The sequence below is a fragment of the Oryctolagus cuniculus genome, chromosome 1 (genome assembly GCF_051225735.1).
Source record: "Oryctolagus cuniculus isolate XC-2025 breed Fujian yellow rabbit chromosome 1, ASM5122573v1, whole genome shotgun sequence".
In the NCBI taxonomy this organism is placed as follows: domain Eukaryota; kingdom Metazoa; phylum Chordata; class Mammalia; order Lagomorpha; family Leporidae; genus Oryctolagus; species Oryctolagus cuniculus.
This window is the reverse complement of record NC_142867.1, coordinates 92,266,246-92,287,126: the sequence shown is the minus strand read 5'-3', so window position 1 is coordinate 92,287,126 and position 20,881 is coordinate 92,266,246. Positions and strand designations below refer to the sequence as shown.

General features: G+C 42.3%; 1 protein-coding gene across 2 annotated transcripts; it reads right to left on the bottom strand.

Moving 5' to 3' along the window:
• Positions 1 to 6,603: 6,603 nt before the first annotated feature.
• On the bottom strand, positions 6,604 to 8,722 carry LOC100349893 (tropomyosin alpha-3 chain). 2 transcript variants are annotated; one of them, XM_089312101.1, is made up of 2 exons: positions 8,514 to 8,717; positions 7,725 to 8,379 (listed from the first exon to the last, which is right to left on the bottom strand). In XM_089312101.1, the coding sequence occupies exons 1-2, from the start codon at positions 8,579 to 8,581 to the stop codon at positions 7,899 to 7,901; spliced, it is 549 nt and encodes a 182-aa protein (XP_089168227.1). In that variant the 5' UTR covers positions 8,582 to 8,717; the 3' UTR covers positions 7,725 to 7,898. The 2 variants fall into 2 exon arrangements, with proteins under 2 accessions (XP_002708655.4, XP_089168227.1); XM_002708609.6 differs by having other exon boundaries at positions 6,604 to 8,722.
• Positions 8,723 to 20,881: the final 12,159 nt, after the last annotated feature.

The window sequence follows — 20,881 nt, the reverse complement described above, 5'->3', positions numbered from 1 at the left end:
TGTGAGATTTGAAAGCAATTAGAGATTAAAATAATTTATTATGTCACTTATTACAAAGTTTATAGCTAAGGCACATGTAACTAAATACTGATTAACAAAAGCATATACATTTATTAATCAAGCTTTACATGACAAGGGAGCCTTTATAAATGAAGATTGTGGAGTAGGCATTTGGCTTACAGGTTAACAGTCTGTGTGGGATGCCTGCATCTTGTGTCAGAGTGCCTGGGTTCAAGTCCTGGCATCCTTTCTGACTCCAGCTTCCTGCTAATGCACACCTTGGGAGGCAGGGGTAATGGCTCAAGTGCTTATGTTCTTTCCACTCATGTGGGAGACCCACATTGAGTTCCTGACTCCTGGCATGGAGTTTGGCCCAGTTCAGGCTGCTGCAGGCATTTGAAAAGTGAACCAGAGGATGTGATGGGAAATCTCCCTCTCTCTTCCTTTCAAATTAATTCATTAATTAATGAGGTTCCAAAGAAATGGGAAAACTGTTTTCATGCTAAGTTTGATGAAGAAGAGGATAGTTGAGGAGAAGTGTAATTGGACAAATTGGGTGCCAACTAATGAGAATAAACTGAAGGGAACTTAGTCTTGTTAACTAAAATTCTCCTCTGTGTCCTTGTGTCTTCAGAGGTAAGAATGTCCTTTTCCTTTAGGTATAGGTCAGGGCTGGGAAACCTTCCTTCTGCCAAGGGCTATTTGGATATTCATAACATCATTCATGGGGCATACCACATTATCAACCTAAACATTAGCTTGCTAGTTTGTTGAATTTCAAGTCCTGCCTGGGATTGTCTTGGTAGGGTCAGACTAAATGATATCATGGTCCATGGGCCTAATGATTCCCACCACTGTTGGGAATGCAGTTCTGGACTGAGGGTCTTATGACCCACAACTGGAGAAGGTCAGCTAGGTTTTATGACCTGCTTCAAGGGAGATGTGTGAGGGGAAGTGAATATACCTTCCTGCTTCTGCTGTTGTCTCCAATGCCAGGGTGCTATATTTGGGGGGTAACATATCCTGAACCCCATTAGAGCTTATATTATGTCTTAGGACAAGGAGTGGGTGATGTAGGCCACTTCATGGCAAAGTAAAAAGGTTTTAGGAAAGGTGAGTGACTCCCCCTTGGGAGAATAGATTGGAGTTGTGATAGCTGTTTGTAGAATTTGCCCGGATGTGGTGTCAACTTCAGTGTTCTCTTCTGTGATGAGTCAGTGTTCCCTGGTTGATGAAAGTCCTGGGGAAGGGTCTGGCGATGGCTTTCTTTGGGAGCATTAGTTTCGAGGCAGATAATGGCGCATTCTGAGGAAGGCTCTCTGTGCTGTGTTTCTAGTGCCCTCAGCTAAAAATGGTCATTATACCCAAGTGGTGTATTGTGGAGTGGGATGTCCTAAGTTCCTTCAATATCTTTAGATACTAGCAGTCTCTCTGTGTGTGAGGGCTTGACATTCCTTTCTCTTCTTTCCCCTGACCTCTATGATCTTGATTTATTGAAAGGTATTTGAGATGACATCTTGAACATTTGTACAGGCTGAGTATCCATTATCTGAAATGCGTGAGACCAGAATTGCTTTGGATTTTTGAATAGTTGCATATACCTAATGAGATAGTTTAGGGATAGGAACCAAACCTAGACACGAAATTTATGTATATGTGTGTATGTATGTATTATGTGTACGTATACATGCATATACACCTTATACACATAGTTTGAAGGTAATTTTATATGCTATTTTAAATAATTTTATTTCATGATGCAGAACTTTCCTTCTGTCAGCACTGAAATGTTTGGAGCATTGCAGGTTTTGGATTTTCAGAGTAGGGGTGCGCAACCTGTTGTCTAGAATGATTCTATGCGAGTCTTCTCTGGACATCAGGGGAAGCCTGTCCTGCTTGTGGGGCTGAACAGAAGAAGTGTGAGAGCAGAAGGGAATTTATTTTGCCTGGATCCCTGGGCCGTGCCTGGACTGACCTGGCAACTGGGGACGCTTTCCTTAAGTCTGCAGCTGGCACAGGGAATGAGGCTGATGCTGTGTTCACGTCTCCAAATGAGAGGCAGCCCTGTTGATCCGGGAAACTGTTTTGAAGCAGTATTTCCAGAAGTTTCTTCAATCTGAAAAGCCCCAGACAAGCTCCTCCCTGTCAGACAGCAACCAATCAGATCAGCCACAGGCTTTTTTGGGTTGGGTTTCCTCATTTCATGGCCAGGCCTCCAAAGAGACCAAATAATTGGTTTTGGCAGGGGCAACAAGAATGGTTAAGGTTCGGATTTAAAACAAGAACAACTGTGGAGGTTTAGATATAAAACAGATTTTTGGAGTTCAGAGTTCTCAGACTCTGCCATGCTTGCGTATCACCTGTGGATCTTGTTAACCTGCAAATTCTGATATAGCAGGTGGGCTCAAGCTGGAGTTCTGAATCTTTTCCCCCCTCCTCCTCCTGTTCCTCCTTGTCCTCCTCCTTTTCCCCCCTCCTCCTTCTCCCCTTCTTCCCCCCTTCCCTTTCCCCTTCCCTTTCCCTTTCCCTTCCATTTTTTTTTTATTTGACACTCAAAGTTAAAGGGAGAGACAGAGCCATCTCTCTGCTAGTTCACTCCTCAAATGGCCACAATAGCCAGGGCTGGGCCAGGCTGAAGCCAGGAGCTTCTTCCTGGTCTCCTATGTGGGCAGTAGGGGCCCAAGCACTTGGGCCATTTTCCACTACTTTTCCTGACTATTAGCTGGAAGCTGGATTGGAAGTGGCACAGCCAGGAGAGAAATTGATGCCCATATGGGATGCTGGTATTGCAGGTGTGGCTTTACCAGCTACATTCCAGGCCCCAAAACTCTAATTTCTAACATGGTCCAGACTGACACTTGGCATAGCACTGGCCTGGTTTAACCCTCAGTTTACAGGTGAGAGGTGGCTGAGAGTAACTACTAAGCAAGTTGCCTGGAACTTGGAACCAGATTTCGTGATTACCAGTGAAGCATTCTTGGCCAAATATGATATAAAATGCTTTATTTTCCCCTACAGTTTTCCCAGTATTTAGCATCCTTGAGTCTCAATCCAAGTTACTTATAGCTAGATGGTATGGATTTTAATCTTTGGAGAATTTTACTTCAATGATATCTTTGTTTTCTCGAAAGGTACATCTGAGCTTTGATTTTTTTTCTTTAAGCAAAAGGTACTCGGTAAAATTAGGGTGAGCATAGGAAAAAAGTTTGCGGAAAATATTATAAGCTGCATTTATAACTGAGATCTTTAGCAAACCATAGCGCTGGAACAAATTCCTGTTTTGTTTTGCATCCCATCCTCCTACTTGTATACTAACATGGATGCATAATCAAGAGACAGGATAATGAAACGGGAACAATCAGAGAGGGCTGGAATGAAGCAGGCTTGGCTGTGAAGTAGAATGCTGCACATCCCATCCCTGGAACACATGAGCACACAGTGGCGAAAGGCTCTGCACAAGCACTTATTCAAATGCCAGATCTAAGGCAGAAGTAAGGAAAGATAAAATGAGTACATATCTGGTGTGGAATTACACATCAGCTCCTAAAAGCAAAGGTGTTGATTTTAATTATTTGGCTTCAGTGCACTGGTTGTCGGAAGACCCAGCGATTTAAGCATTTGTAGATGAAGCGTCAAAGCCGAAAGTTCTTTTCAGAAAGGAACATCTCGATTTCTCCCACATGGTGCCCAGAATGAGTCCTATAAAGCAGGACACACTGATAAAGTGTTGGAAGTGATTTTCTGGATCGAACTCTGCATTGCAACAAATATGGATTCAACCAGAAAAGTAAGCCTTAAATTGCTTACTCTGTTTTGTAGCTGCAGTTCCTTTTGCTGCAGCCTAGACTGTTACACAAGCAAATAAATCCTTTTAATTGGCCCACCCCTGGGGCAAACAGCCCATCCCAGTAAGTAATCATGTGGAAGAGTGGAAGCTGTTGAGGTGGGGTGCATCCTGCTGAACAGTTTTTTGCTTTTATTTTACCAACTGATTTTAAAAGGCAGCATTGTAACTTGGCATTAAATATTTAAGAATGATATTAAGGAAAGATTGATTCATTTAACAGGCATAATGGAGTGGGGAAGCCACATGGAGTGACTAAAGGGCTTCTCAGTGGGAAATCTATGCTAGCAGGCATCAATCCGCACCTGGTAATGGTCATGAATGGGCTTGCCTTCTTGCTATTTAAATAAATTGATGTGCAATTCATCTGCTGTTTAGAGCCATTGGAAATTCACTGCACTAACTCTGTTCCTTGGCAAGCATCCCAATTAAGTGCTTGGGCTATTTATCAGAGTGCCAAGTGTAGTTCAAGTTGCCACCAAGCTTCTACCATTTACCAAAATGGCAATTTGTTCTAAAAGGGGCTATACAGGATGGGGTGGGCAGTGGGTTATAATAGAAAAGAGACTGGATCCAGACAAGTACAGTGCAAGTCCTAACTTCTTCATCAGAGGGTATGTCATTGAATCTCCCCCTAATTTTTTCTTTATTTCTGTAATAGGAAGAATAATGCTCCTGCTTTACTTACTTGTGAGGTACAAAACAAGACAATAAAAGGGAAAGCACATTTCCATTTAAAAAGTGCTATTCAAATTATGAGTTATCACTAAGGGCATAATTTTTGCAGGGACACCGTAAGTGCTGCCATTTATTTCCTCTAGTGTTCTACACCATTCTCTCTCCTCCCCTTTTTCGTCTTGATCAGACTATCTCAGAGTTGGGGGGACAATAAAAGTGTCAACGTTTTAAAAGGCTTGCACCTTATGAGATACATAGGTTTGTATTTCTTGGTGCTAAAATGTTCAGACTTGTCTTGCAGTTTTATTAGCCACTTCTTGGTGATATATAAATCAATAAGAGAGCACTTTAAAAGCACTTAAAATAGGTATGATCATAAAGAGCAGCTAGCTAATTTGAGAATTTTATTTATTTTATGGGAAGACCTAATAGATTTCAGTTGATTCCTGTCATTTTAAAACATACCATACTTCCTTTAGTCTTTCCCAGTTGGGTGTTTGGTTGTGAAATATAGAAATATGATCTATACCTTTTAATTTTAGAGAAATATACAACAAATTAAGTCCATGCTTTGCATTGAAATGGGAGTTCAGAAAAGCAAAGTGCTTACTGCTCAGTAACAAACTGCCTCTCACTGAAAAGTTTGAAACAAACAGTAAGATGGGTTATAGTCACTTGCTCGCCTGTCTCTGCTGACTCACTTAAATGGAAGGCATGATAACTAAAAATGCTTTGATAGGGTATGTGAATTAGGAATTGTGCTACTTAACTTACTTACCATTCTGATCCTTTGGGTGTTTACTTCTCTATCTTTTACACAATATTTCTTACGATAATTAATAAAGATGGCCAACTATGGTTTGCTGAACAGTGCTTCATCCTTCATATCTAATATACCTCAGTATTGTCTATGAATAATCCTGGAGACTGACTGACTCAAATGAAGATATTTTCATTAAGGGCAAGCAGTGTAACAATAACTCAACTATAGCAAAACCCTATGCAGTGTCTCCTTTTATGTAGCAAGGTGATATTTTCCAACCCCTCTCACTATACTCTGGCAATTGCCATTATATGGGCTATAATTCATCTCTCTACTCAGCTTTCCTCTATTGATTTTTATTGTTCCTGGCAAACTGTCTCCAGAATAATGGTTTCAACTAGAATCTAGTTTGTCTCAAGATCTTTTGGTTTAGCAACGACCATGCACAAAGAAGCACTGGTTCTATTGGTAAAGATTAGTGGAGAAAACAGCAGGCCACACTCTTCCTAGATTGGCTTAGAGCAGAACTTCTAATATTTTGCAAATAAGCATTGTTCACAAAATAAGAATGCTAATATGTTGTGATGGACTACATGGTTGCCCCCCCCCCTCCTGTGGTGAAACTCTAACCCCCAATGGGATGGTTTTAGGAGGTAGGATTGATTAGTATCATTATAAGAAGAGAAAGAGGCTACAGGAATATCTGTCTCCTTCCTCTCTGCCTTCTTCTCTATTCCCCTCTCTTCATGTGACTGCATGTGACAGAACCAGAAGACAGATGGTGGTCTACCAGGAAGGGGGCCTCACCAAACCTTGATTCTGTTGAAACCATGATCTGGGATTCATAGTCTCCAAAACTGTAGAAGTAAATTTCTACAGTTTAAACCACCTTGTCTATGGTATTTTGAAAATATCAGACCTACATGACTAAGACATATACAGACATATTTTCTGACTACAAGGCAAGAAAACTAATGGCAAAGAAGCTAAATTTAGAAAAATGTAAGTCATTCTAAAAAAGTAAATCTCATGTTTGTAGGAATCAACATTGCAATTTCACATGAAAGAGCTTCAAAAACTTCATGCAAATTGAAATTGAAAGATAAAAATATTAACCTTATTTCTCAATATAAGCTCCATCAAGTTCAAGATTCTTCTGTAAGCTGTGATAGAAGCCCCTCCCCCCATTTTTTAGAGTTTATTTAAGGTACACAAATATCATGCATTTAATATATACAGATTTAGCAACATAGTGATACTTTCACCCCCTCTACCCATGCTGCTACCCCTTTTCCTCTTCCCTCTCCTATTCTCTCTCTTTTTTTTTTTTTTGGAGGGACTGGTTCTTTATTTCAAAAAGACACTTATTGTCAATAATCAGTATCAAAACAGTTACACTATTGGTTTTTCTTTCTCCCAACAGGCCCCAAAGAGACCACACCAAAGGAGAGTACATTTTAAGCCAATAAGCTGCAGGATGTACACCTAACAGACCTCACAGAAACCTCACCAAAAGTGGGGACGGGGTGGGGGAAGGAACTTGGAAAGACTAGCACACTGCCAGCTCAGACTGTGGAATGTTCTCACAGCCAGAAGGGCTGGCCAGGGTCCCCAAGGCCAGAGAAGCAAAGTTTCAAAATAATATAAAATTTTAAAAGTTTTGTACAGAAGCTATTCAAGATTTCTCCAGCACTGACTGATACGAAGCACAATGAGATGGCACTTTTAGAAACAGCAGCTTCAGACCCAGCAAAGGGTGGTGAGATGAGTTTTATATGGCTAAATCAGTGGCAAAAACATAATTTTCTTTCTCTCAAGGAGGCAGGAAAAGCAGTGAAGTGATCACCTCAACCTAAGAGGCACATGATCCATTCTGCAAGCTGTTGGGAAGGGGCAGAGGTGGGGCAAAAAATTGGTCTCAGAGGTCTTACCATTTTAATTTGGTCACTTCTGATGAATGAAAAAAACAAAACAAAACAAAAACAGTGTCCAAAGATACCTTAAAGCTGTAAACCTGAACAGCGTGAGGGGTTTTTGTTTTTGGCCAACTCCTCCCAGAATCACCTTTCTGGTTTGGCTGATGCTTTGTACAGAGCAGTGAGGTTCCCCACAGAGGAGGCTTTCCTGGGCTCTGTCTGGCGCCCAGTAAGGCAGCCCCAACACCTCTTTTCTTGCTCTGCGGACAGGGCACTATGCATTAAGCTGAAAAGTTACCTTCAAAAACTAAGAAAAGTATTAGATTGCTCCTTCCGAGTGTGGAATTACTTGGAATGTTTTACAAAATGGTCACTACAACAACAAAAAAGGTAATTACAAAATGTGTACATCACATCATGCTTTGAAAGACACTTTGCATTGTGCTCACATTCCCTTAAATGTTCCCAAAAGTGCTCAGCCTCTGGTCCCACTGGAATCTCTGGGAAGAGGCAGAGACAGTTTGGTGAAAGGACACAGGGGCGGGGTCTAAGGACAGAGGAGGTGGGTGGCAAAAGGAGAAAGCAGCCTTCCAGTTAAAAGATCAGCCCTCAGTTTAGAGGTCAGCTCCGGGCAGGCTGGCCTCAGGTGGAGTCGGGGTCAGAGGGAGGAGCAGGGGCAGGGCGGGACTGGGGTGCTCTACATCTCGTTCAGGTCAAGCAGAGTCTGGTCCAGCATCCTTTGTGTACAGAGGTGCTCCTCTTTGGTGCATTTCAGTTTATCTTCCAAATCATCAATTGTCTTTTCCAGCTTGGCTACCGATCTCTCAGCAAATTCAGCACGGGTCTCCGCCTCCTTGAGTTTATCGGTGAGAATCTTTATTTCTTCCTCATATTTGTCCTCTTTTTGAGAGTACTTTTCCTCAGCAGCACTCAGACACTTCAGGTTCTGGTCCATCAGTCTGATCTGCTCATCCATCTCTCGGCAACGGGACTCTGCCAGTTCAGCTCGTTCCTCTGTGCGTTCCAAGTCTCCTTCAATAATCACCAATTTACGAGCCACCTCTTCATACTTCCTGTCTGCCTCTTCTGCAATGTGCTTAGCTTCTTTGAGTTGGATTTCCTGGAGTTCCATCTTTTCTTCATCTTTTAAGGCCCGGTTTTCAATAACCTTCATACCTCTCTCACTCTCATCAGCAGCTTTTTCTGCTTCTTCCAACTTTTGCAGGGCAGTGGCCAGGCGCTCCTGAGCACGATCCAGCTCCTCTTCCACCAACTGGATCCTGCGGTTCAAGGAAGCCACCTCAGCCTCAGCCTGCTCTCGGGCCCGCCTTTCCCCCTCCACCTCCCGCTGAAGGCGCTCCGCCCTCTCCTCTGCATCATCCGCCTGCTGCTGCAGAACCTGGATCTTGCGCTTCACCGCCTCGATGGTGGTGATCCCGGCCATGGTGCCCACCCAGCTGCTTCTCGCGCTCGGGCTCCTGCCTCCTCCGCTCGGCGTTGCAGCCGCTTCTCCCCCTCTCCTATTCTCACTCTTAACTTCTACAAAGATCTATTTTTAGTTTACTTTATACTCATAAAATTAATCTCACACTACATAAAGAATTCAACAAATAAGCTGAACTAATTGAGTCGTCTGTAGTTGGCTACTGTTTCTGATGTCAATCATCAATACTTTCAATTAAGGCACAAACGAGATTAATTTTCTTTGCAAATTGATATGAATAGTCTGCTGCTGTAGGCCTTTTCTCCAACATTGCCTCATTCCTTTTTTTTTTTTTTTTTTTTTTTTTTAACAGGCAGAGTGGACAGGGAGAGAGAGAGAGAGACAGAGAGAAAGGTCTTCCTTTGCCGTTGGTTCACCCTCTAATGGACGCTGCGGCCAACGCGCTGTGGCCGGCACACCGCGCTGATCCAAAGGCAGGAGCCAGGTGCTTCTCCTGGTCTCCCATGGGGTGCAGGGCCCAAGCACTTGGGCCATCCTCCACTGCACTCCCTGGCCACAGCAGAGAGCTGGCCTGGAAGAGGGGCAACCGGGACAGAATCTGGCGCCCCGACCGGGACTAGAACCCAGTGTTGCCGGCGCCGCAAGGCGGAGGATTAACCTATTGAGCAGCGGCGTGGGCCCTCATTCCTTTTTAAATTGAATCATCTTCCCATAAATATGTGTAATTTTTATGTCTTAATATTTAACATAATAAAAATAGATAAATCAGGTGGTAGAAAGCACTTATTACTTGAAAATAACAAAGACATTTTTGCCCTGAGAAAATATGAGTTAGTGGTTGGCGTGGTGGCACAGTGGATTAAGCCAGTACCTGAAATGCTGGCATCCCACATGAGCACCAGTTCTAGTCCTGACTGCTCTGATCCACCACCCTGTTAATGGGCCTGGGAAGGCAGCTGAAGATGGCCCAGGTATTTGGGCCCCTGCCACCCACATGGGCTACCCAGATGGAGTTCCAGGCTCCTGGCTTCACACTGGCCCAGTCCCAGGTGTTGGGGCCATTTGAAGAGTGAACCAGCAGATGGCAGAGTGTCTGTCTGTCTGTCTCTCTCACATTTCCTCTGTGTCTGTAACACTGCCTTTCAAGTAAATACATAAAGAAATCTTTAAGAAAAAATAAGTTATTCATTTGTAAAGTGCTCATTTCTATTTATTTATTTATTTATTTGAAAATCAGACACACACACACACACACAAAGAGGCATAGTGTAACAGTCAGAGAAAGACAGAGATCCATCCACTGGCTCCCTCCCCAGATGCCTGGGACAGCCAGGGCTGGACCATGCGGAAGTCAGAGTACAGGAACTCAGTCTGGGTCTTCCATGTGGGTAGCACAGACCCAGGTCCTTGAATTATTACCTACTACTTTCCAGGATGCACATTAACATGAACCCAGGTACTCAAATATGGGGTGCAGGCCTCTCAAGTAGCGTCTAACACCCTGCCAAATGCCCACCCATGGAAACTGCTAATATCTCTAGGGTATTGTCCCCTGAGTTTTTACAAAGCATCAATGATTTTTATCATTCCACTCAAACATCATTATAAATTTGAAGTTTGTTCTTCAATTTTAGCAGGATTTCCTTATTTACTTTTTATTTATTTTAAAGGCACAGTTAGGAGGAGAAAGAGATATCTAGCCACTGGTTGACTCCTCAAAAGGCCTCAATGATCGGGGATTGGCCAGGCCAAAGCCAGGAGCCTGGAGCCTCTTCTGAGTCTCCTACATGGCTGCGGGGACTCAAGCACTTGGGCCATCTTCTGCAGCTTTCCCAGGCACATTAGTAAAGAGCTGGATCAGAAGTGGAGCAGCTGGGACTTGAATCTGTGCCCATATGGGATGTGGTGTCCCAGGCGGAGACTTAACCTGGTACACCACAGTGCCGACCCCTACAGGATTTCTTTTGATTTGATATGGGCTGTTTTCAAATTCATGTCTTATCCTTCTTAGTGTCAAAATAGATATAGTTTAGATATGTTATAACAAGTTAACAGGACCGCAGCTCACTTGGCTAATCCTCTGCCTATGGCGCTGGCACCATGGGTTCTAGTCCCGGTCGGAGCGCCAGATTCTGTCCCAGTTGCCCCTCTTCCAGGCCAGCTCTCTGCTGTGGCCTGGGAGTGCAGTGGAGGATGGCTCAAGTGCTTGGGCCCTGCACACGCATGGGAGACCAGGAGGTAGCACCTGGCTCCTGGCTTTGGATCGGCGCAGCGCGCTGGTCGTAGCGGCCATTTTGGGGGTGAACCAACAGAAAGAAGACCTTTCTCTCTCTGTCTCTCTCTCTCTCTCACTGTCTAACTCTGCCAGTCAAAAAAAAAACAAAAAACAAAAAACAAAAAACAAACAAAAAAAACAAGTTAATAGGAGTTTATTTTGCTGCAGGAATGTTTCCAAACCCATGTACACTTTTTCTATAACATGCAATTTCTGTAAACTTTTTGCAGATTGCCTCCCCTCAAAATAAATGCTATTACAGTGACTTTAAAGGAGATTTCCCCTGTTCAATGAAGAAATATTACAAAAATTAAATTGTCTTGCCTCTCAGTTTAAAAATAGGTTTAAAAAGGTTCAAAATTTATCAAAATCTCTCAGTGCCTTGAGCAAAGTAATCCCACTTAAATGGGATTATCAAATTTTGGGGTAGACTGTTATAAAAAGTTTAGAATTAAGGCGATCTCTTGACTTAAAAAGTCAATATTTAGATTTAAAAAATCACTTATAGGACAGGTGTTTGTCACAGCAGTTTAGGTGTTGTTTGGGATGCCCACATTCAGTACTGGAGTGCAACGTTTGAGTCCTGGTTCCTCTGTTTTCACTATAACTTCCTGCTAATTCACATTAGGTAGCAGATGATGCCTTCAGTGTTCAGGTCCCTGCCACCAATGTAGGAGTCCAGGATTGAATTCCAGGCTCCTGGCTTTGTCTGACGCTGCCAGGGCTGTTGTGGACATTTGGAGAATGAACTGGCATATGGAAGATCATTGTCTGTCTTTCTGCATTCAAAAAAAATGAAAATAAAGTTTTTATAATGAAAAATAGCTAAACAAGTCACTTTCATAACTTTGGGATAAATTCATGTAATCTATAAAGGAAATAATTTTCAGGGAAAAGTGATGTTTTGAAATGCTGTGAAAAACTACCATTGAATGAAATTAATCTGTAGTCTGCTCATTTAAGCTGGTTGAAACATACATGTTCTGATCAGATGATTTCCCACTGCAATAAATGTTGATAAAACATAATATTAAAGTTTTGTATTTCCATTATTTTCTACAAACAGATTGACTAAGACCTAAGTATTTATTTATTAATAATTGTGTGTACAGACAACAAAGCAGTAGAAATTAATGATACTTTCTATATTGTGTGTGTTATTTAAGCTTTCTCTGTACTTTTGTTTCCTCAAACATAAAACTGGAACAACAATTAATACATATCTTAACGGGCTGCTTTGAGGATCGAATAAATTAATGCTTATAAAGGTTAGTCCCTGGCATACACTAAGTACTCAATAAATAACTTTTATTTTTATTGTCACTCAGTATTATTTGCCACCTCACTGAAGCGCACTTATATACTAGCCTTACCTATTTCTCCAAAATCTCCGTTCCTATCTGTCTATGCAAAAAATAGCTTCTTTTCAAGATTCTTTACTCTGAGCCAAGGTTTTCCTGTTTTGGTTCTGCAGGTTGTACTTACCACAACTCCAGGGCGCATTCTTTGCATTATGGTCTTCATCTTGGAAAGTCCTTATGGTGATATTCTAGTAAATATTGGCAGAAATGAGGCTCTCTAAAAAGGTTAATAGTCAGGGCCGAATTTTAGTGACAAAGGCCCAGAAGCCCAGGCGCTTTTGTAGATTCTTGGGAAATATACCAATGTGGTCAAATTATAGTCAGAATTTATGTATTACTTGACAGTAAGTTTTCATTTATAATTACAGAATGGACATACATTGACTTGGCCTGAGAAGGCGGGCTTTGGGTAAGTAGGAGCAAATTTCTCATAGGTTGGAAATTACTTTCTTTAGAATATGTTTACAAACATCTCCAAAAAGAGGTTACAGAAAAAGAGGCCAGTGATTTTAAGAAGAACATTTCTGGAAATAGATAAGGAATGGTGAATATATTATAAGGAATAACAGAAAAGAACAAAGGGCTGTACAAGGTTGCTGCAGAAAACTAAGGCAAAACCAGACTTGTCGCTCCCCCTCTTCGTGGAGGAACGACACAGGACCCTGCGCTGTTCTTTCGTCTGCTCGGCCCTCCCCGGGTTTGCTGCTGGTTCTTCCCGGGTTGGCTACTATCCCTTCCACCTCCGTGGAAGGGCAGTTCCCCCTGGCCACATTCCCCACTTCCGCAGGGGAGCGGCACCCGCCGGCCGGCTCTCTGGGGGCTGCACGGGTTTTCCTTCAGCTAGATGTTCCCCATAGATGTTCCTCGTGTTCTCTCTCCTCCTTTATAGTCGTCCTCCGCCAATCCCAACTCGGCTGCCCACACGCCGAGTACGCTGCTCTCCTCCAATCAGGAGCAAGTCCTACAGTTAATTGGTTGAACTGGAGGCAGCTGTGCGGAAGCTGTTTACTTCTCTCCCAGCGCCATATTGTGGGAGAGCAGATGCATAGAATAAGTCCTAATTCGAGTAACAGTCTAGTCCGGATTGCTCCCCACAGATCCCCCTTTCTTTTTATTTTTTAGCGTTGATAGTGTTGGTTCGTGCCTATCTTCGGTGACCTGCAGCTCATACTCTGGTCGAGCTTTGCTGGCGCTTACCGCCTTAAATCAGGCAGACCGAATCCAAGCTTAATATTGTTGTATTGTGGGGAAGCCTTACTGATGTTAATTCGTGCCTGTCTTCAGTGACCTGCGGCTAGCCGCCCAGGTGCTCATCGCCTCACTAATCGGGCAGACCGAATCCAAGCCTTCTAATTGGCATGTTGAGGGGAGGCCTTATTTTTCTCTATTTCTCTATCTCCGGGCATTCCTACCTCTCCCATTTCACTTCTATCTTCCAGCATTCCCATTTCTCTTTTACTTCACTTCCAAACTTCTGTTTCTCTTATCCCCGCAGCTTCCCGGCACCTCGCCGCTTCAGCCCGCGCGCCTCTCTCATCTGCGCAGCTTCCCGGCTTTGCGCGGCTCCGCTTCGCGCGCTCCGCGGTCTCCACGCTTAACCCTTTCGCGTCTGAACCACGGCCTACGCCAGCGTTCCCTATCTATTCACGCCCCGTGCTCTCTCTGCACGCGGCGGCTTCCGCGAGTAACACAGCGTAGCTTGCGTCTCCACCACTAGGATTCAATCTAAGTTCCCCGGGCTAGCCTGGCGAATTCAACCCAGCGTACGTCTCCGCCCCACGATTTGGCTTCCCGTCCTTTGCTCCCCGGGCTAATCAGACGGATCCCAATCTGGCTTACGTCTCAGCTTCTGGTTTCAACTTTTCGCCCCCTATTCCCGGGCTAACTTGAGAATCCCAAAGTGGCTTTCGTATCCGCCTCGGCCTGCACTCGCGGCTTCATTTTCCCTAACAGTTTTCTCTACCCGGTATGTTTCCCCAAGCTTTCCTCCAACGATACTCCTCCCTCATTTCTCCTGGCCTCTCCCCACAGTCCGCGTCCGAGTCTGTTTGTTCTAGCTTTCACTTTCGCTTTCGACCTTAGAGATTTCTCCCAGCTTCCCCCCGTAGTCCGAATCCGAGTCTATGCCTAGGCTTTCAATAGCTTCTTCCGGCTCCTTTTTCGTCCGGCTTTTCCCTAGGCTGTTTGCTAGTCTCTCTCTCCGATATTTTCCCAGTTCTTCCCGTTTCTTCCCGTTTCTTCCCTCCTAAGTTTGCTATCCGTCCTAGGTTTTCTATCCGAATCACGTTTCTTCCCTCCTAAGTTTCCTTATCCGAGTCACGGCACCATTATGTCGCTCCCCCTCTTCGTGGAGGAACGACACTAAACCCTGCCTAGGCTTCATATCCGAGTCACGGCACCATTATGTCGCTCCCCCTCTTCGTGGAGGAACGACACAGGACCCTGCGCTGTTCTTTCGTCTGCTCGGCCCTCCCCGGGTTTGCTGCTGGTTCTTCCCGGGTTGGCTACTATCCCTTCCACCTCCGTGGAAGGGCAGTTCCCCCTGGCCACATTCCCCACTTCCGCAGGGGAGCGGCACACCGCCGGCCGGCTCTCTGGGGGCTGCACGGGTTTTCCTTCAGCTAGATGTTCCCCATAGATGTTCCTCGTGCATGCCGTCTCTCTCCTCCTTTATAGTCGTCCTCCGCCAATCCCAACTCGGCTGCCCACACGCCGAGTACGCTGCTCTCCTCCAATCAGGAGCAAGTCCTACAGTTAATTGGTTGAACTGGAGGCAGCTGTGCGGAAGCTGTTTACTTCTCTCCCAGCGCCATATTGTGGGAGAGCAGATGCATAGAATAAGTCCTAATTCGAGTAACAGTCTAGTCCGGATTGCTCCCCACAAGACTCTGTGTACATTTCACCCAAGTGAAATCGACATGCTGGAGAAGATTAACACCTCTGTATGGCCACTCTTCAGGCAAATTTCAGTAGGTGTGTCTCTTGAATGTCTTACAGGCTGTTTAGGGATATTTTGTTCTCAGTAGCTTCAAAGTATTTCAAAGAAGGATATTAATGCCAATTTGTACAAAGTCAATTTTTGGGTTAGTGGAAGGTCAATTTCTCACTGTTGAGCTCTCATTAATTTCCAAGCATAGTGTAAACAGCCAAAAGCTAGACTTAGTATATATTCTCCTTGAGAATGGGAAAAGTAGGTGATTAAGAAACATTTGTTAAATAATTAAGTGACCTTTAATCCAAAAACTAACTTGAAATGAATTTTAGGGTAGAAGATCTTAAATGTTGGTTCTTCTTGCTCAATGCTATGCCCAAGACTTTGGTCTGCAGTTGCATGAATTAAATGGTGCCAGGGCTCAGAAAACACTACCCCAAAATACATTGGACACAACTCAGAAGTTGATTTGATCTTCTTCTGTCCTCGTTTTCCTGCTCCCCTTTCTTTCTGAAGTTATTTCATGGAGACCAGAATTCCTCCCCACCAAGGGGAGTTAGAGAAACTAAAACTTCTATCCCCCAAAGCCAGCTATAAAGCTTTGAAAGGTCAGTTTCTGACCGACTACCTGTGAAAGTAGGTCTTAAAGCCCTCACTCTAGAAGGCTCCCACCCCATACCAGGGTGGGGGTTGGGGGAGGAAAGCTACAGGCAGGTGAATAAGAATCTGAATGAACAGGTCTTTGCAGGTCCCCTTCTGTTTATTATAACTAGATTATACCCTTTCAGTCCAATTATGTTTCTCCACAACTATCTACTTGTTCCATCAGACAATATTTTTCCTTGGATCTGTGGCCTCTCATTTCTGAAGGCTTTTGTGTCACATAGCTTTATTAAATAAATGTGTCATGTTTTTCCTCTGTTAATCTTTCTTTTGTTATGGGGCATTGGCCATGATTCATGTGATAGGTGAGGAAAAGATATTATCTTTTCACCTCTGCAATGGCCTTCCTGAAACAGTGAAACTTTCATTACTTCCTTGAGTTTCAGGTTTCTTGTGTTCAAATTGGGCTAGAGTAATTTCCTGTCTAATTTCGACAACCAAAAAAAAAAAAAAAAAACCAAAAACCAAAGACCAAAAAACAAAAAAAACCCCATGCCTCAGAAAGTGATTTATAAATGTAAATATATTTTTATATTTTATCCCATGTATCTTGGCAAAATTCCCTCAATATCCTTTTCTTGCTTCAATCAGCTGCCCTCTTTCCACTTCCTTCCTGAAGGTCTACCTGGTGTATGGGCTGACTGGGTGGTGGTTCCAGTGCACTGTGCCAAAGCAGTCATTAATGGAAACGCCATCTCAGGAAAAGGAGTCAGTTCAAAGAGAGTTTGGGGTTGATGGGGCATCCAAACAAATCAAACAGAGAAGCCTAATGAGGAAGGCAGTTTGGAGAGATGAGTGGAAGGTGGGCCCTCGGGTATTCCTTGAAGCAAATAGCCACTGTGTGCGCTGGCCAGTTTTCTAGTAATTTGGTTATTGCTATGACTTAGACTCAGCTGTGCTAGGAGCTCTTGGAGGCATATCTTAAGTGGCACAGACTACGCGATTTAAGATCGTGAAAACTAAAATTCAAACTGACACTTGAGGAATCTTAGCGTTTGGCTCTTGGATTAAAAGAGACAGCTTGCTCCTTTTCATGAACACATGGCGTCCTAGACGAAAGGCTGAGCAGCCCTGAATTCAGTAAGCAGGGCCTAAGTGGAACATAAGCTGATGCTTTAATAGAATGAGAACGGATGCTCCCAGTTCCCATAAACATTCATTTTTTCCAGTTTGTGTACACCTTTTCTTGGGGATGAAATCAATCTTTTTGAAACGAGGAAATGAACCATGTCACTGGCCCTCAGAGTTATGAGTGAAAAATACGGTGGATGTTCAGCCTCACATAGGTGCAGCAAATAATTCAGCCTATGAAAATGTCATGTCTACCCTGGACATGATTTCATCCTATATTCCTCCAAAAACTTGTGTTCCTTAGGTTTGCCACAGATTCTGCATATTTCACAAATTCTCTTTTTAAAAAAGGGGGACTAGTGAGTGACATCTATGCCTTAGAAAATAGTGGATCTTTCTGGCCAGAAGGGATCTTAGACATCATGTATCTAATGGAAGTCCCTTCAATGAAAAAAAAAAAAAAAAGTTGAGATACTGAGGCTCAGGGACCTGAAGTGATCGTTCCAGAAGGGAGCATCATAGAGCTGGCACTGCAGCCAAGCTCTTCCTCACTTTTTCCTATGATGAGCTATTTTTTCCAAAATAGATACATACACAAGAGACAGCTAAAGCAGTTTCTGCTCATCAGTGGCGACATCAATGTTTGAAAAAAATCTTTCTGTGGCACTTAGCAACCCACAGCATAGTGGGTCCCGGTACATGATGATGGTACCCGAGCTTGTCTATTCCAGCTCTTTCCTCTGCATGACTTTGAGCAAATTACTTCATCTTTCTAAGCTTTAGTTTCCTCATTTTGAAAGAATGGAAAATGCCAACACATGTCTCATTTATGAAGTTATTCATGTAAAGTGTATAGCATCAAGCCTGGCGCAGAGTAAATGCTAATAATTGTTAACTATCATGTTTTAATCTGTATTTGAAAAAAATGTTAATGACCCTTTTTGTAATTAGATCCTTCTGCGGTGGAAAATCTTTCAATCAATGGTCCTTGGGTTCTAAGTAATTTTGAAATCTTGATGAGAAAATGGAGATGTTTAAATGCCAAACACTATTTATGTAGCCTTCCTTTAGAAATAGATACACCCTAGGATTTTTGTATCACATAATCAATTTCAGTTATTTTCTAATTGAATAGCAAGAATTAATAAAGAGGAGAAAATAGTGAAGCCAGCTTTTTTCTTTGTAGTTTTCTTTCAGCTTGGAATGTCATTTTATTTCCTGCAAGTCCAAATTCTAATTATTCTTTGTTGCCTTTATTACAGTGCAGCAGGATCCCTGCCCTAGCTCTCCACACTTACCTGTCAAAAACCATTTCTCTCTGTGTTACTACATTTACTTCAAAGTGAATGTCATTCTTCCAGGTAGTGTTTGGCACCCCTCTCACCCCGAGGTGAGCTCTCATCTCTGGATACCAAGCATCTCGGACCTCTTCCATCACAGAACTTTCAGTGGTGATGCATCTCTTGGCAAGAATCTAGGTTCTGTCTCCAGATTGCCTGTGTTCAAATTTTAGCTTTGGCATTTCCTGGATATTTGGTTTTGAATAGGTATGTATCTGCTCTGGACTTTTCCCCCTTCTAATAAAAAAAATGGAGTTTTAAATATTTCCTATCTTTGGTGCTCATTATGAGGATCAAGTGAGTTAGTTTACAACAAATTTTGGTTAGCAACTATTACTATCTCATAGAATCATGATGTGCCTTTTACTTGTCAATATATCCTTCTGAGAATGAAATCTGTACCTCTGACTGGTCATTATGTTAAGGCCAAGCCAAAAAATTCATTGATAGAATCATTTAAAGACAGATCGTGAAGGGCAGTGACTCATGTTTTATTCAGCTGTATATAGTTCATGCCTTATACAGGCCTGACTCATTCTGATGCTCAAGAAATGTTTGATGAATACATGAATTTCTTTCTAAAACATTCTCTAAGTCATTTCCTCTGCCAAGCTCAGGAACTAATTGCTAATTCCTTTGAGCTCCTTAATTCTCACAGCACCTAACAAGTTCCCTTTCCTGGAGCACCTGTGCATAACCGCTCGGTATTACACTTGTTTGTGCTTCTCTTTCCCTGGGCAGTTTTTGAATTGCTTGCATATGAGGTCTGCTGTTCATTCTCTATGTTAGCACTTACTGCAGTGCGAGTGTTCAATTCATGTCTACTGGAAAATGAAACTTAAATACAATGACTTTGGTCAAGGGTATTCTGGAACATGCTGAGAATCTCATTGATCCCTGAGTCTTGGTTCCATCATAATTTGAAATAAAAAAACTGTAAAAAAAAAATAAGGAAATCTGGCTGGCATTGGATCCCATATTGGAGCACTGGTTTGAGTCTAGGCTGCTCTGATTGTGATCTAGCTCTCTGCTAATATGCCTGGGAGGGTGACAGGTGACTCCTGGCTTTGTCCTGGCCCAGCCTTGACTGTTGTGGCCATTTGGAGAGTGAACCAATGGATGGAAGAAATCTTTCTGTCTGTCTCTGTCTCTCTCTGTCACCCTGCCTTTCAAGCAAGTACAATAATCCTTTTTGAAAAATGAGAGACTTAAAAAAAAGTGTCAAGTGGTGAATTTCAGAAAAAATTTTGTGAGGATTTGCTCTGAATTCCATATTCTATTATTTAAAACTACGTATTATACTTGAAGTTTTCTTTACTTCTTTATACTTTGTTGTGTTTTGGATCTTATTAAAGGGGGAACAAGTACTTCATCTTAATTTAAGGTACTGAACTTTCATACTGTTCTCTGGAGATACCAGGCTTGCTTGTTATAATATGGACACTGAGATCAAGTTGAATCAGCAACATTCAGAAATGCGTGTTGTAGCTAAACACAGCATCTACTGTTGTCTATGTTTTTATTTCAGTAGTGCTCATGTCAGGTCTACAGCACACATTCTTTTCCTGGGTTATTAATTCTGCCAAAATGTCATTCTTGTCAACATGCTGTAAAAGTCCACAGTAGATGTTAAAAATATACCCTCATGGAAAATTGCTGTTAATATGGTTTAGTATCACAGTCAAAATCTTTTTCCTTATAAGCATTTTGATTTTTGTCATACCTCAGCGTGAATACTTCTATGTGTGTTTGCCTTTCATAAAGGAGCTAATTTGTTGAAATATTATCACACAACTTGTTACTAGGCATGAAAATTATCTTCACATTCTGCCAGAGCACTAAGGGTCACACAGGTTTATATATGCCTACCTAATGAGTCAGATTCATTTAAAAAATTCATTTATCATGCTTATTAGAATGAACCTATATTCCTTTATTACCCAGTACAAATCCTTTGCACATGAAGCCCAGAGCATAAAATTAAAATTGCATGAAACTTTGATCTCCTTCTTCATTAATCACCCCAGATAATTACACACAGGTGTCAGCCTCTGTCTGATGGCAGATGCTTTCTGACCCTCCAATATAATGCTGAATATTTGCTGTACACGCCTAAAAGGGAGCTGAGATGTGTACAGTGCAAACCATATCCTTTTCATTATGCCATGAGATGAAAAATTCTACCTGTGCTATACTTAGGGATAATTTTAATGAGGAATATCTGACAGCTAATCCAATGATAATGAATTTAAGAGCTTAAATGATCTAAGGGATAAAAGGTGTAAAAATAGGTCTAATTAATTTTTTACAAAATTAAATATTCATTTAAATCATATTTTGGGACCCTAATGTGAATTTCTTTGTTAAGCTTACTTAATGTGTTATCTAAAATAAATAATCAAGTAGTGATACCTCTGTAATTGCACAAATACCATTACATCAAGTAAAATGCATACTATGCAATGACACCTTGAAAAGTGTTATGAAATGATCAAATAAGAAGTCCTATGCAACCAAGATAGTCTGATATGAGACTAAGCTTTCACTCATTGACTTCCCTTTGATATAATTTAAATATCTATTTCTGTTTAACT